Genomic DNA, 17,523 nt, shown 5'->3' on the forward strand with positions numbered 1-17,523 from the left:
AAATATATATATACATACTTACCTTATTATATTTATGTGGCATCTCTTTCAGTGAAATATAAACTCCCTGAGGGCAGGGACAGTTTTGTTATGTTTGTTTTTCTTTGCTTCTTGCTTTGCATACAGCTTTGCACAACCTTGCCTCACTTAAACCCAGTTCACTTGCAATTCCTGACATTATTTCCCTGATGACATACATGGTCCTCTTCCAGAGCCAAGGACAACCAACAAACGGCACAGCGGTAAAAATAGCTAGAATTTACAAAAGACTTTTAGGGTTTACAGAACACTTTACAAATATTATCTTGTTTTATCCTTACCACAACCCTGTGAGGGAAGTGCTATTATTATCCCCACTTTACAGATGAAGAAGTGGAGCCCAAAAGATATTAAGTGACTTGCCAAGGGTTACACAGCTAGTAAATATCTGAGACTCTATTTGAACTCAAGCCTTCCTGGCTCCAGATGCAGGACTCGGTTTGCTTCATTATGTAGTTGCTTCTTAGTAGGTGCTTTATAAATGTTTTTTGACTTATATTCTCGGATAAGATTGACATTCTGTTTTTAGCCTGAATATCCTACTCTGGTACTACAGAACTACAAAATACCATGTTGAGAAATCTTCTCTGAAAATTGCTTGGCATAACAGGTAAAGGACTGAACTTGGAGTCAGGTAGAACTGGGTTCTAATCCTTCTGACACACCTTCAGTTTGATAATGGACATATCACCTGTAAGGTTCTCTGAGCCTCAGTTTTCTCCCTTACAAGATAGAGTTGACAATATTTGTGGTATCTACTTCTCAAGATTGTTGTAAGATAAGAGTAGTGCATAGAATAATGCATGTAAGAATACTTTGCACATTTCAAAACACTATATTATTGTCATCTGTTATTAGTAGAGCTATTATGTCCAAGAGCTGGACTCATACGAGATAGTCAGTGTCCAGAATGAGTTAGTAAAAATTCTACACATTGTCTGATCCGGTCTGCTGCACATTAACCGTGGCTGGCTATTTGTGATACTGTCCATTTTCTCTCCTGAGTATACGAATTAATTAGGAGTGATTAGTAGGTAGGTCAGAACAAATATGGATTCACTGCTATCTTATACATGTGAATGACTATTTCTAATCAATCAATAAACATTTATTAAGTTTTTATTATGTACCAGGTACTCTCCTAAATGCTGGAGATACAAAAAGAAACAAAAGACAGTTTCTGCTGGGAAGGAACTTAAAATTGAATGGTGGAGACAGCATGCAAATAAATATATACAAAGTAAGCTATATACAGGATAAAAAGGAAACAACTAACAGAGGGAAGGCACTAGAATGAAGAGGAGTTAGGGAAGGTTTCCTGTAGAAGGAAGGATTTTAGTTGGGATGAATGGATTTATGACCATATGGATGTTTGGAAAGTTGACTTGAGGTGTCCAGTTCTATCTGTGAACCATGTATTTTTTAGATTGGCAAAGGAAAAAAAGATCATTCCTGTTTCCTACAGACAAGTCTGGCAAGGGCAGTACAGCATAGGAAACCATGGGGTCATGCTGAAGGATGTTACTTGTCTGGTGAATCTAGGCTGTGTGTTATGTAGTCAACCCATCTGGCTTACTCCAGAACAGCATGTTAGGGAATTCAGCCTCTCCTGGTAGAGGTACGGTTTAATTGAACATGGGCCATTTGGGAACCTCTTTCCATAGACTGAAACACCAGTTGGAGGTGAAGTTGAAAGAATGTCCACAGAGGGCTAGTTACATGGTCTCTGGGAAGGGCTGATAGCAAAGCCTTGATATAGAAATATTATTCATAGTAAAAGCACTAAGGCCTAATTAAAATGAGTCTGGTGCTGAGGCTGAGGTTGAGGTGGTATGCTCTAGGTAGTCCATGGCACCAATTCAAAAGATCATTTTCAACAAACAGTATTTACTGAGCCCCTGCTATGAACAAAGTACCATCTTGTGCTTGTGGGGAGTTAACAACGGAATTTCTCTCAAATTTTCCATCTGCTGGTTGAGGCTACTGGTAGGATCCAGATCTTGTCCAGTTAATAAACACTCAGCTGGGAGGGGGTGGAGCCAAGATGGCAGAGTGAGAGCTTGTATTCACCTAAGTTCTAAGAAAAACTCCTTCAGATACCTCTAAGAAGAGAATCTGAACTAATTTTAGAGTGGCAAATCCACTAGGAGACAGAATGTGGCAGATTTCCAGCCCAGGATAGCCTGGAAGGATCTGTTGCATGGGGCTGGAGGAGCACAGAGTACACAGTGCACAGGCTGTACCAGCATGGACCCTGCCATAGCAAAGCTGAGCAGGAACCACCTGGTGATTGGAAGCAGCAGCAGTGCGGATTCTCAAACATATCAGCCCAGGGCAGGAGTCCAGTGGAATTGAGTGAGAGAGAAGTGCAGAACCCCAGGTAACAATAGCAGCTGCTCTTGAGACTATCAGCCAGCAAATTAAATGCTTATAACTCACATATTTCAACTTCCAGGAGCCAAGATGGCAGAATGATCTGTAAATGCTCTCCCCCTTCCCTTGTTGTCCAGCCCAGAGAATATTTCCCCAGGAAAAATCTTGGAATAGTGGGATCAGCCAAAGGGGTAAACAGTCTCTTAGCCAGAGAAGCTAGCAAAATTGCAAACAGGAGTCCCTCTTGCTGAGGATGAAGGGGACCAGTGCAGGACCAGAGCTGCCTCAGACAGCCAAACTTCAGCAAACCAGGAAGAGATCCTGAGCCCCAGGGGGGTGGAGCCCTTAAGTGTCAACACCAGGACCCCAGGCATGCCTTAGCACAGCCAGGGGAATTGGGCAGACACCAGTGCAGACAGGGTTCACCAGCTGCTGAGCCTGCCTATGCTCTAGCTCAGTAGAGGAAAACTCCTGTGACCAGACCACATCTCCCCCACACCTTGTACAGTGAGCTCCAGGGTAACTCCAGGGAAACTCAGAAAGACTTCTCAGAAAGACCTTTCCTCTGCTTTGGCACACCAGCCAGCTCAGCACCAGGTAAGGTGTAGCATTCTAGCTTCGAGCTGAAAGAGCCAGAGGCTGCAATACACAAAGCCTCAAGTTCTAAGCACAAGAACTGTGGGACAGAGCTCCCTGTGCCTCAGAAGCAGAGACCTACTCTAAAAGCCAGGAAAAAGATGATCATCATGAGCAAGAAGCAAACCAGAAAAGAAAAGAAGCTTACTATGGGAACAAGGACCAAAATACAAATATGGAAGAGATCACCATTGAAACTGTACTCCCATCTGAAACCTCAGAAGGGAATATGAGCTGTTCTCAAACCCAAAGAGCATTCTTGGAAGAGCTCAAGAAGGATTTTAAAAGCCAAATTAATGAGGTTGAAGAAAAATTGGCTAATGATTTTAAAAATATGAAAAAAGAATTCACGGAAGAATTTAAAAAGAAAATTGGACAAAGGAATAAAGAGATATAAAACCTAACTGGAACAATTAGACAAATGGAAAAGGTGATGCAAAAGTTAACTGAAGAAAACAATCTATTAAAAAATTAGAATTGGGCAAGTAGAAGCTAATGATTCTGTAAGACATCAAGAATCAGTCAAACAAAATCTAAAGAATGAAAAATAGAAGAAAATGTAAAATATATCATTGGAAAAACAACTGGCCTGGAAAATAGATCTTGGAGAGAAAATCTAAGAATTATCAGTCTACTAGAAAACCATGATGAAGAAAAGATCCTGGACAATATCTTCCAAGAAATCATCAAAGAAAACTGCCCTTGGGTCCTAGATCCAGAGGGAAAAATAGTCATCAAAAGAATCCACCATCACTTCCTGAAAGAGATTCCCAAACTGAAAACACCAAGGAATATTGTTGCCAAATTCCAGAACTATCAAATGAAGGAAAAAATACAGCAAGCATCCAGAAAGAAACAATTCAAATATCAAGGAACTACAGTTAGGATCACATAGGACCTTGCAGCTTCTACATTAAACCATAAGAGCCACAGAAATATAATATTTGGTAAGGCAAAGGAGCTTGGACTACAACCAAAGATCAATTACCCAGCAAAATTGAGCATAATATTTCAGGCAAGGAGATGGACATTCAATGAAATAAGGGATTTCCAGACCTTCCTGATGAAAAGGCCAGAACTCAAACAGAGAATTTGATCTTCAAGTACAAGTCTCAAGAGAGGTATAAAAAGGTAAACAGGGAAAAAAACAACTTGTTTTTCAATATGGGCAAACTGTTTACATCCCTTGAGGGAAGATGATACTTGATAATCTTGAGAATTGTATATTTATTATGATGTTTAAAAGGGATAAACATAGATAGAGGGAGTGGGTATAAATTAAATGATTGGTTGATAAAAATGTGATTTAAGGGTGTGAAGGGATTGTAACGGGACATGTAAAAAAGAGGAGGTAGAAAAAGGTAAATTGCATTGCAGGAAGAGTCACAAAAACATATCACTGTAGAGGGAAAGAGGGGAGGGAGATGAACACTGTTTGAAATTTACTCTCATCTGATTTGGTTCAAGGAGGGAACAATAAAATCAGTTAAGTAGAGAAATCTAACTAGCCCAATAGGCACTAGAAGGGGAAAGGGGAAAGAAAATGGAGGGAAGAAGTAGTAAAGGAAAAGGGGAAATAAAGGGAGGGGGACTGATAGAAGGGAGTGAAGACTGGGGAGGTGATGATCAAAAATAAAAAAAAATTTAAAAACTCAGCTTACAAAGAAACAGATGTGGCATCTGCTGCTGCTCCTTGACTTGCCCCCAGAGACTTCCTCCATGGTTGAAGATCCTTTAATCCTGCTATCTTCTTCCCCAAAGCCTTCTTTCTCTTACTATTTCTATGACGAACACCAGAACTGCCTGACTTTCTTCTTGTCCCTCTACTACTGGATCCTTCCCCCTATTTCCCATTTCACCCATTTCAAGATTCAGAAGATTACAGAGAAACTTGTAGTTCAGGGCTGCTATTAGAACCATTTCTTTTTTTTGTTATAAGTTCAACAGTCATTTGTGATTTTTACTTAATTTCTCTGAACCTCAGTTTCTTCATCTGTAAAATGAGAATGTGATGTCTTGAGGATGGAACAGGTAAGATTTTTTTCTCTCTTTTTTTGACCCAGGCCTGTGATTTTATGAGTCTAGGGAGCCCCCAATGGGGAGCCTCCTCTGCCAATGCAACTGCTCTTTACATTCTCTGTAAATTCATGTTTTATAGAGTTGTACTTGCCCAGGATCATATAGCCACTAGAGAGGACTTGAACCCAAGTCTTCCTGACTTACAAGCCAGCTGATGACTGTTCCACATTGCTTCTGAGCACTAACGCAGAGGTCATAAGAAGTGATACAAGGATACTCTCAAGGTCTCTCTGAAGGTCTCTCCATTCCAAATGTTTTAAGGGACTATTTGTGTCTGACCTGGGTTAGAGCCTTCCAAATTCTCATTGAGCTGATCAGCCACAACCGGACACATTGTACCCTGACATCATGATGTCATTGGTCTTCTAAAATGAGGGATGGACAACAAGATACAGGATTGTTTTTTTCTTATCTTTTGTAAGGAGTGCCTTGGATATTCCCTTCTTCCCATGAGCTTCATTTCTATATTACTTTTCTTTCAGTGTTGTAGTCTTCTTCCATCCTTTCCCCTCAAAACCCTGTTAGAAGACAATAACATTACTTAGAATTACAGATTGACAGCTGAATTGGAACTTCGACTTCTTCTAGGCCAGCCTTCTCATTTTGAAGCTAAGGAAACCCAGACCTTGAATCTTGTCCAAGGGACTTGTCCATAATAGTACTAAATGGCAAAATCAATATTTGAATCCAGGTCTCTTAGCTCCAAATGAAATATTCTTTCCATTATACTGGAATATTTGTGGTATTAAAAAGATAACATGGTGTAATGGACAGAACACTATACCTGAAGTTAAAAGACTAGTCAACTGTAGGCAAGTCTTTGAGCCTTGGTTTACTCATCTTTAAATAGGGTGTAATAATTCTTGCCCAGTCCACCTCACAGAAGTGATATGAAGATGTTTTGTAAACTATAATATATTATATGAACGTACATTATTATGTTATCATAACCTATATATTTCTTTTTTAAATTTGAATTTAATTTTTTCAATGAACAAAAATCTGTTTTCACTCCTTCCCATCTCCCCTTCCTTCCTTCCACCCATACCTTGAAAAAACAAACAAAAGCCTTAAAACAGTTTTCATAGTCAAGCAAGACAAATTCCTGCATGTTTCATGTCCAGAAGAATATGTCTCAATCATTCATCCATCACCTCTCTGTCAGGAAGTTGGTTTTCTGGAACTGTGGTTGGTCATGGCATTAACTATAATCCTTAACTCTCTTAAAATTATTTGTTTTTACAGTGTTTTTGCTAATGGCTTGTTTGGTTCCATCCACTTCACTCTGCATCAGTTCACACAAGTATTTCCAGGTTTCTCTGAAACTATCCACTTGTATCATTTCTCATAGCACAATAGTATTCTAATCAATCAGTCATTCAATATTTGTTTGCTTATTTATTTCCCACTTAATAGCGTCTCATTTTTTTCCAATTACAGGCAATAATAGTCTTCAACATTCACTTCTATAAGATTTTGAGTTCCAGTTTTTTTCTCCCTCCCTCTTCTGTCCCCTTCCCAAGATAGCAAGTATCAATAAGTATTTATTAAACCCCTGCTAAGTAATAAACACTTCTTAAGTGTTGTATATAAAAGGAAAACAAAAGACAATCCCTGCCTTGGATTACACACACACACACACACACACACACACACACACACACACACACCCCACAAAATTAAATAGCTGGATTTCAGGTTGTGTTATTACTTCATGAACTTCATAAGCCACTGATTTGTTGCCATCCTCTGGGCAATATTGGAGTAAATACATGGAAAATGACCAGGCCTTTAAAGCTCTCTGTTCCTTATACTCATCTTTTTTTTCCTTATCTCCCGGGTCTTTCCCCGTTTTATTTTACATAAATAAATAAACAAATGAGCAAATAAATTTGTTAAGCTGTTTCTCAATTGATAGGTACTCCCTTCATTTTCAGTTCTTTTTTTTTGTACCACAAAAGAGCTACTATCAATAGTATTTTTGTACATTTTTGGTAACATTTTGGCACATTTTTAGTATTTATATTAGCATTTCTGTACATATGGAAAACTTTGTATTTCTTCTCTTTGATCTCTTTGGAGGTATATTCCTAGTAGTGGTATCACTGGGCCAAAGGGTTTGCATGGCTTTAATCACTGGAAGCAGAGAGGAGGAAGGAGTAGAGAGGCACCAGTGCAAATTGCTTTTCTAGAATGGCTGGACCAATTCACAGTTCCACCCAAAATGAATGAATGTACCTGTTTTCCTGCAGCCCATCTAAAAATATGGAATGTTTCATGAATTCATGCGTTATCTTGTGCAGGAGCCCTGCTCATCTTTTCTGTATTGTTCCCATTTTAGTCTGTGTGTTGCTGAAGAGAGCAGTCCACCTTTCTTTCTGAGACTGGACTGGAATGAGATGCTAATAGCAGACTACCACAGGCCTCATCCACCTGCTGTTCTGTAAAGCCTAGGAACATATGTCCTTATCAGTCTCATGCACCACACTGCAGACTCAGTGTGAATTGGGGGTGGTAGCGAAGTGGCAATGGGTGTTAGTTAATCAAACTATATTTTGTGATGTGTGTAGCATCAAGAGTAAATTTACAGGAGAAAAAAAGAAGAAACACCAGACAGGTTACCCGTAATTTCTGCCTTTCTTCATCTCTTTACCAAAGCTTCTAAAAACCCACTTGTTCTTTGTGAAGTGTTTCAGGCAGCAAGCCCAGTTCCTTTAGTATATTCATTCCATCATCTCTCCTGTAACATCCCTCTAAGTGCCTCTAAACTGTGAGTCCTGGTATGCAGAGTCTCCTATTCATTGCCAGAACTGTTTTTTGCCCCGCAGATCTGCATGTCCATGCTGCTTTTGAATTTCCTGGTTTTGTTTTTTTTTTAAAGGCCCAGATTGCCGCCTTCCCTACATTGAAGATGCTGATATTGGTAATAAGACATACAAACATGGGGACAAGTTGATAATCAACTGTCATGAAGGATTCAAGATTCGATATCCTGACTTGTACAACATGGTGTCGACGTGTCGCAGCGATGGATCATGGGATAATCTGCCCGTTTGTCAAGGTTTAGTACACAAAATGATTCCTTTTTATTGATCATAGGTAGACCTTATTGCTGTCTGCAACTTTCTACACGAGTACAAGATAGAGAAGGTAAAAATGAAGTCTTTAACTCCAGAGAGGTCCAGTTGTACCTTGGATATGATAGCTAAAGCCTCTTACCCCCAATTCCCGACAGTGACTATCTTCTTTTTGCATTCTAATTCTGCATCACAGCATATATTCATCTTAAAATACTTGAGGAAAAAAAACTCAGTCCATGGTTGACAATTTGCAAATGAAACAAATTCCTCTTTAGCCTTTTAGATGCCTTGTTCACTCTAAGAAATTGAACATCATTTAAAAATTAGGAAGCTTGTAACTGGGTTGTGAATGTAATGATGAACTATTGTATATTTAATGAAAATGTGAGAGTTTCTAGAAAAGTATGAGGGCATTTATACTTATTACAGTTGTATGAGAATATATTCAAAACCAATTTTACAGAGGCTATTATTTTCCTAATAATGTTATCCCCTTTTATAATGCATGAAGGGCTGGAAAATAATCAAATCCAAATTACATATAAACTGCATAGTGAATGTTTATCCTCACCCAGTCCTTAAATTTGCAAATGCTAACTTACAGGGGCCCTATTCATGAAGACAAGCCCTTGAATTCACATTAATTCTGATCTTATTTTTTGAAATGTGACTTGGGCCATAGGACTAAGGATCCAATGCATAATTCATGATGAGAGCAGGAGAAAGGTCTTATTTACACCAAAAGCACCAGCATGTTAAAGTTGAGACAAATGCTGACTTTGTGCTTGGAAATCACGCTTGACAGGGTCTCATATTATTACCTTGCAGTCCCCATAGTTAAGAGTACACCATTTCTCTGGCTAAGATCTTTAGAGCATGACCCAGTGAAGAAAATGAGCCAAATTAGAAGGGCAAAAGCATCTCAGATCTGCAAAAATGCCTATTCCTTTCTCACTGGCAGCTAATATATATGGATCTGTATATGCCTATGGTACATAGATACAGATATGTGCATTTTTAAAGGGAGCACATGCTTTATTTTACACCAACAGGAACTATTCACAAAATAAATAGCCAGATTTTAGATTGGGTTATTACTCAAATTAACTTTATCGACCACTGATTTGTTACTATCCCCTGGGTGTTATTGTAGTAAAGGCATGGAAAATGACCAGGCCTTTAAAACTTGCTGTTTCTTGCATTCATGTTTTCTACTTGTTTCCCAGGTTTTTTTCCCATTTTGAGTCTCCTTTCATTTATATACATACATACATACATACACAAATGGATGAATGAACAAATAACTGAATGAATAGATAAATAAATGGATAAATGAATGAATGAGTAGGTAAACGAATACCTGAGAACACTTGGCTCTACCCAAAACCATTGGTTTAAAGGAAGGCTCAGCTTTTGAGTGTCTTGTTGGGGAGCACGTGCTTGGGGTGGGAAAATGATTTTATGGAGAACTCAGACATAAGCTCAAGATGGAAACTTTTAACTTCCAAGCACATTTGATTTTTTGAAGAGGTCCTGTGTTGTCAGCTTTAGAGAGTAAGACCTCCTTGTCTACCGAAGAGGGATATTTTATGCTGTGAGGAACACTTTCTCTCTTCGTCACCCTTTCCTATTTATTTAAGTCTGAGATCCAAGAAGACCTTTGAATGCAACAGGAAGAGTCTGCTGCAGGCTACGGTGAAAAATACTTGTTCAAGCACCAGTAAAAACAGAATAAACAAAACCTAAGCCAGTCCAACAGGCATTTATTAAGTCTCTGTTATATGCTAGGCCCTGAGGATCGAAATACAAAAAAGAAAATAATCCCTGGTATAAAGCATAATAGAAACTGTTAAATATATGCATGATGATTTAAGAAAGGGAGGAACAAAGGAGCATAAAAATGACAGGTATCAGGAAAAGCTCCTGTGACTTGGGCAGAGCCTTGAAGGAAGTTAGGCATTGGAAGAGGTGGTGGGAAAGAGGGTATGTGTGTTAAGCCTGCAGACTATCTTGTGCAATAGGAAGTAGGGGGAACAGAAAGTAGGCCAGTTTGGTCAGGTCACTGAGTGTGTTATGGGCAGAAATATGAAATAAGTGTAGAAAGATAATCTGGAGCCAGGCTGAAGGACATTAATTGCCAAGTTAATGAGTTTTAATTTTTTTGCTGGAGGCAGTAGGGAGCCATCAAAGATTCTTGAGCAGGGTAATGGCAAAATCCTTTAGGAAAGACAATTTTGATGGCTGTGGGGAAGATTTTTTGGAGAGAGAAAAGACTGGAAACAGGGAATCCAATTAGGATGTTGCTGGAATAGGGAAAAGTGGTGAGGGACTAGGGTAGTAACCAGGTAAAGGGAGAGATGGAGATGAATGCTAGAAATATCATGGAGGTGGAATCAACAAGCTTGTCAACTGATTGCATATGGAGGGTAGGAAAGAAGGAAAAGTCTAGGAGAACTTCAGACCTGGGTGCCTGGAATAGTAATAGTCTCAGGAGAGTGAGTTTAAGGAAGGAAGGAAGAGAGAGAGAGAGAGAGAGAGAGAGAGAGAGAGAGAGAGAGAGAGAGAGAGAGAGAGAGAGAGAGAGGCTAAAGGTAAGACAGAGCCTAGAGTTATTCCCAAGGTTACCGAACAGGACATAGATGCTGATCCAGCAAGGTAATTGAGGAGAGGTCAGGAAAATGGTAGAACTAGGGGATAATAATATGAGAAAAGCATAGGGAGGTGTTTCCATCAAGAGGAGATGGTCAGCACTACAGAGAAGTCAAGAAGGATAAGGATTAATAAAAGTACACTGGATTTAGAGATTATTGGTCATTTTGGAGACCAATATTTTTCATCCCCAGGGTTTATTATAGTATCTAACTCATCATAATAATCTAATAAACATTTGTTGACTGACTGACAGCAGTCACAGTTGAATGGTGAGGTCAAAAGCCAGATTTCAATGAGTGAGTAAATGAGTTGGGAAGTTGAGGCTACTTACCCTACTGCTTCCTCTCACATCTTTATGGAATTCTTGTCTCTGCACTTCAGGAAGGACCCCCAATGGCAACCTGGTGAGGAACTAAAAGAAAAATGTGTGAGAAAAGGCAGGCTGTTACTTTCCCCAGCTCACAAGAGAAACAGGATTGATCCCTGGGGCAGTATTTCACCCTGAAACTGATTTATACCTCTAGATGGAAGGGATTTGGTATTTTCTTTATTACCTGGAAGTTCAAATGTAAGTCACTCTGAGCTCAATACTGGTTTCTTCTCTTTTATATTTCAGATGGTTACTTTCAAGAGAAAACACATGTCCTAGCCTTCTCAGTAGAGAAAGGCTGTGATTTACAAAAACAGACTCTCATAGTCATTTTCCTCCACATGGCTTGTGTGTGTGTGTGTGTGTGTGTGTGTGTGTGTGTGTGTGTGTGTGAATGTGACAGAGACAGACTCAGATTTCTTCTGCTATTTTGAATGTGTTAATGTTCATTTGTAGGGAAGTTGAGCTCTAAATGTGTGTGATTTATACAGTGGTTCCAAAATGCAAATAGCTATCTTGGGGAGAGAAGGGTGAGGGGTGGGGCAATTAGACATTGTTAATGGCATAAATTTACTGCCTGCTGATCCCTCCCAGGACACCCCCGGGACACTCATTGCTCTAAGGTATTCCATCTGCACGTGTTCATTTTGTAATCTTTGATGGGGGTTTTCTCAGAGCACTAATTATATCCATTTCTGACTTTTTCTTCTCGCTTTCCTCATGAACATTGCCAGTTGATGGCCCAGCCATGTTATTCAGTACCACAGGGGCCAGTTTAGATGATGGCTTCGATTCTCATCCTTCTTGAATAAAGGTATTCCTTAAAATCCGAGCACTGGCTTTGGAGAGGAGTTGATTATCCTGAGCTCCCCTGACACAAGTCCATAGTCAATATATAGTTTGGCTTAAAAAGAAAAAAAAAAGGAGGGGGGTGGGGGTGGGTGGGTGTAGATATTTACCGAGCCATCTGTTGTAAATTTCCTTTCAGGTGCATATGATGCCCAGCCAGTCTGCCCCTAAAGTCAGTCCTGGGATTTGTTGATTCCCTTGATGCTGTCACTATGTCCCGATTGAATCAACTCTCAAAATTTAAAATAATCACATGATACCATTTATAGGGAACAAGAGTCCTAGCTCTGCAGTTTATATATATCAGGTTTCATATATTAAGAATTTCACATATGTAATCTTACAGCTATTCAGACAGCAACATTTTATATATGCATATATATGTCTATCTGTGTGTGTATGTATGTGCACATAGAAAAATGCATGCTTTCATACTTCTGGAATCTGTGATTTTATCAGATTTCATTTCTCCTCCACGGACACAGATTGCAACCACTCTACAATAGAGTAGATGATCTTTGACAGTTGCTCTAGCAGAAAACTTTATCACCTTGCCCCCAATCTGGTGATGAGTAATCTAGGCTGGCTCTCAGGCAATAAATGTATAGTTTTATCATTGGTTAATGACTAAGGCCTTTCCATCTTTGTAGGAAATGCAAGAGACTGCCCTCAGCTAGTGTGGCCTTGAGGAGACCAGCGTCACCTGTACTAAAATATACTAAATTAAGCAGATCTCTGTGTGTATATATGTGTATGTGTGTATACATATATGTGTATGTGTTCCTGTAGATTTATGTGTATATATAGATATTGACGAAGTACAATATAATATAACATTATTTACTAGGTATAATGATTATATAATATCATTATATTATACAGCATGATATGTAATATCTATGGAGGCATCTAGGTGATTCAGTGGATAGAGCACTGGGCCTAGAGTCAGGAAAACCTGACTTTAAATCTGGCCGCAGACACTTACTAGCTGTGTGACCCTGGGCAAGTCATCTACCCTCTATTTGCCTTAATCTACAGGAGAAGCAAATGGCAAACTGCTCCAGTATTTTTGCCAAGAAAATCCCATGGACATTGTTAATGTGATATGGTCACAAAGAGTTGAACAGGACTGAATAATTGAACAACAACATTAAATATATTGTGTGTATGTATGCATATATGCCTTAAGGGCTAGGTGGTGCAGTGGATAGAGCACCAGTACGGGAGTCAGGAGGATGTGAGTTCAAATCTCACCTCAGACACTTGACACTCACTAGTTGTGTGACCTTGGGCAACTCACTTCACCCCAATTGCCTCATCCTGGATCATCTCTAGTTATCCTGATGAATATCTGGTCACTGGATTCAGATGACTCTGGAGGAGAAATGAAGCTGGTGATCTGCACAGCCCTCCTTCACTCAAAACAAAGTCAAGTACAAGTCATGTCATTATATCTCTGATGACATGATCTTCTTCGGCAACAAAGGACAAACACACGCATATATGCCTACTTCTCCACAGAGTTCTACTCTGATGCTTCACTGTGCCCTGGAGGTGTTCCTTTATACTAGAAGGCCATCCTAGCAGAGTTTGGACAGGTTAGAAAGGTATGGGATATGAAACGTCTGTTTTCTGAGGATTAACCTACCTTACAAAGAAGCGTGTTGCCAGTAGGTTAGCCATCTGGTGATGAATTTTTTTTGCCTATGGCAGTCTATGGGAGAAGGAAAAACACATCATAACCCTCAGTCCTATGTAAATCATTCCTACTTCTACAATGACAATGGCAGGGAGGTGAGAAAGGGAGCAGAGTATGCTGCTAAGAATCACTCCATTTTTAGACCATTTATAAACTCTCATTTGACTCTTTGTAATCTACATGTGAAATCTTCATCCAGTGACCAGCAAGTAGGCGTTTTGCCGGAGGAGTTAGTCATGGCAGTCTTAATATCTTTGCTATAAATGAAGTTTGAAGAAAAAAGGAAGTTATCGTTAAATGGAAGGATGGTCCTCCTTAGAGAGACAAAGATATAAGTTGGCTTTATAAAACACCCAAGAGCTACAAGAAATATTATTTCATGGCCTATTTGGTCATCCCATGTTGCCATATTAATGAAAATATTTGCAAAAAAAATCACCATGAACATAATTTCAGCCTATGCTGCAATCATGCAGCAACTTCAGTTACTGAAGAGGTTGGTGAAGTAATTCTGTATAGAACTTGATAAGATATCCCTAATTAAAAACAATAACGACAGATGCTCAGATACTTGGTGACTTCAACACAAAAATGAGAATGTAGTGAGGATGGGGAGAAGTATATGGAAAAAATTGATTCATGAAGAAGCGATGAAACAGACCAAAGACTTGTAGACTACACAGAAATTTCAAACCTCTATGAATACCTTCTTTAAAAAAAAAAAAAACAATTTCTTGGTGCTAGACTTTGGAAACACTAAATAACACTTTCTAAAGAATAATATTGATTTTTTATCTTAACATACAGGAAAAGGCTTCTTATTGATGTGGGAGTTATCTCTGAGTCAGCTGTCTGTGTGCAATTCAGAACATCAAAATGAGAATAGTGGGAAAAATGACATGTAGTGTTCAGTTGAAACAACTTAACCCTGAACTACTTAAACAAATAATTTAAAATCAAAGATAGGAAATAGATGATAGTTAGTTAACAAGCATTTATAAAGTATTTTCTGTGTGCCCGGCATTATGTTCAGCCCTGAGGATATAAAAAAAAGGCAAAAATAGCCTTTAAATAGCCCTTCAGGGAGCTTACCTTCCATTGAAGGAGATATGGAAATAACTAGGTATACACAAGACATATTAATGGTATATGGAGGGTCGACTAAGTGGTGCAGTGGATAGAGCACCACCTCTGAAGTCAGGAAGACTTGAATTCAAATTCTGCCTACTATGTGGATATGGGCAAATTACTTAATCCTGATTACTTCCAAAAAAAAAAATAGTATATGGAAAGTAATCTTAGTGGAGTAGGTATGAACAGCTAGGGCCACAAGGAAAGGCCTCCTGCATACAGAAGGATTTAAGCTCAATAGTGAACACTAGGAAACTATGCCCCAGACATGGAGACCAGGCAGGGCAAGACTACAAAGGTGGGAAATGGAGCTGCATGTGTAAGAAACACAAAGTAGGCTGTGTCACTGTATCCTAGAATGCATGGAAGGATCTAAAGTGTGAGATTGGAAAGGTAAGAAAGGATCAAGCTATGAACAGCAAGACAGAGGAGTTTATATCTGAACCCAGAGGTGTTAGGGGGCCATTGAAGTTCATCGAGCAAAACAATAGAAATAAACTCAATACCAGTTCAGACGATTTTATTCAGAAGTTTAGCGCAGGTAAATAAACTACCCCAACAAGGAGACTAGAAGAATCTGGAGGGTTCCTTCATAAACAAGCTTGTGACCTACTTGTCAGAGAATGATGACTATCAGGGGTAACACCAAGCGAGAATATAGACTTGTTTGTAAAATCTTATGAAGTAGGATGATAGATGATTACAAGCCATATTAGCTCATAAGGCAGAGAGAAGCAGTGGAGGGTAAAAGCAGTTTAAAGAAAGCTAGTCAAAATATCTATCTAAGCAAAGTCGTCTCAAGGGCATTCAAGGATGAAAATGGAAACAGAAGACGCATGGACAATCCTGACAAAAACTGTTACAAGACGTTTTCTCCCTCAAAGACAGTGGAACCAGCACTTAGCACAGTGCTTGGCACATAGTAGGCACTTAGTAAATGCAGCATAAACTACAGTTATGTTCATGGTGATTTTTTTTCCAAGTGTTTATCATTAGTATTGCAACATGGGATGAACAAACATCCCATGAAATAATATTTCTTGTGTTTTTTGGACTGGACCACACCATTTGAACCGTACCATCAGAGTTCCAGATGTACTTCCAGAGGACGTAGAAATTGCACTCAAGAGAACAAAGGTGGGAAGAAGAGGTTGATTGAGTCAAGTGTATATGGAAGTGATCCAAGCTGGAAGCTACACAATTGTGACAGTGCTAAAGGAACAGTATATAAGATATCCAAAGGAAAGGAAGATATTAAAGGCATGTAAAAATCTCAGATCAAGATTAATATTATAAAAGGTGATCAAAGAACACCAATAACTATCAATCTATTTCCCTACTCTCCTATCTGTACAAATCTTCATGAGAGTCATTGATCCATGAATTAATGGAATCTTTGGTGAGGTGAGGCTTTTCATAGGGAACAAGCAATATTGAATAAGAGATTTCATCTTTGCCATTTCACAATTAATGAAAAGATGTAAGGAATATATTATTCCATTGTATTCATTGTTTGTTGATTAAGAAAAGGCATTTAATTTAATAGAACAAAACACAGTTTTACAGATTCTGTTACAACAAGGTGTCTCCCATCTAGACATGAAAATCATTCAAAATTCCTTGGCAAATGTAACAATAGAAATGATCTTGTTGAGTGACACTCTGTTAACATTAGGACATGTATAAAATGGTGAAAGTAGCATCATGGAAAAGCATTTACTATGTGATGAGAACTGTACTAAGCACTGGGAATATAAATAGAAAAACTTGACATTACATATTCTTAAAGAGCTCACATTCTAGTAGGAGAATACCAAACACAGAAGAGTTTACGTTCAAGGCCAATGGAAAGTTTCTCTGGTCATCAGTTGCAGCAGCAGGACTGGTGACTTTTCGGTTGCATATTTTGGAAGGATCTATCCTGGGGGGAATCTACATGTTGAGGGCTCAGGGTCAGACCACTGGGGAAGGAGTCTAGGCAACCTAAAAATCCCTGGTCCTGCTTCTATAACCAATGGGCCACACACTGGCCTTGCACAAACCCTAACACTTTCTGGAGTCTCCCAGAATAGACCTGTAATCACTCAAAGGAGTTGTGGCCTTTTTACCTACACAGGAAATACCAAATGGATGAAGAATATTTATTCCTCATTTTTCAACATACATCTAGATGGACATACTACAAAGCTGGCCCATCAGTGTGTATATCTGGAGCAGTCAGTACAGGGGGAAAATGATTTGGGCCCAGAATTGAACAAAAGGAGAGGAGTGGGCTGCTTTGCATTCACAAATTGCAAAGCTCCCATGAAAGCAAAGGCTCATCTTTTTAGAACCAACATTCCACCAAGGTTGCTCTATAGCAGTGAAACATGTAATATAGCTGCCCACAAAGAAATGATAATGAGTATCTCAAAAAGAGAAACAGAAGCACATGGCAGGTGTGAGCAACCTACGATATATAACCAATAAGAAATTGAAAAAAAATAGAAGTAAAAGATGTCAACAAGGAATTGTATAAGCAGAAGAAAAGATGGGCTGGTCTGGCATCCAGAATGATGGATGACAGATGAACAACCAGAGTTCTTCCCACTGGAACCCTCTTCATGTTGAAAGAA

General features: G+C 39.0%; 1 protein-coding gene and 1 non-coding gene across 6 annotated transcripts in view; one reads left to right on the top strand and one right to left on the bottom strand.

The window, feature by feature from the left end:
* Positions 1 to 17,523, top strand: part of SUSD4 (sushi domain containing 4) — a 227,149-nt gene that overhangs the window by 129,137 nt on the left and 80,489 nt on the right. For all 5 annotated transcript variants that reach the window (XM_072647741.1, XM_072647744.1, XM_072647743.1 and 2 more), the window contains exon 4: positions 8,009 to 8,188. In XM_072647741.1, coding sequence (XP_072503842.1) covers positions 8,009 to 8,188 — 180 coding nt within the window. The remainder of the gene's footprint in view (positions 1 to 8,008; positions 8,189 to 17,523) is intronic.
* Positions 7,387 to 7,490, bottom strand: LOC140530554 (U6 spliceosomal RNA). The gene has a single exon (XR_011975990.1). It is a non-coding gene; the product is annotated as a U6 spliceosomal RNA (small nuclear RNA).

The sequence above is a fragment of the Notamacropus eugenii genome, chromosome 2 (genome assembly GCF_028372415.1).
Source record: "Notamacropus eugenii isolate mMacEug1 chromosome 2, mMacEug1.pri_v2, whole genome shotgun sequence".
Classification (NCBI taxonomy): domain Eukaryota; kingdom Metazoa; phylum Chordata; class Mammalia; order Diprotodontia; family Macropodidae; genus Notamacropus; species Notamacropus eugenii.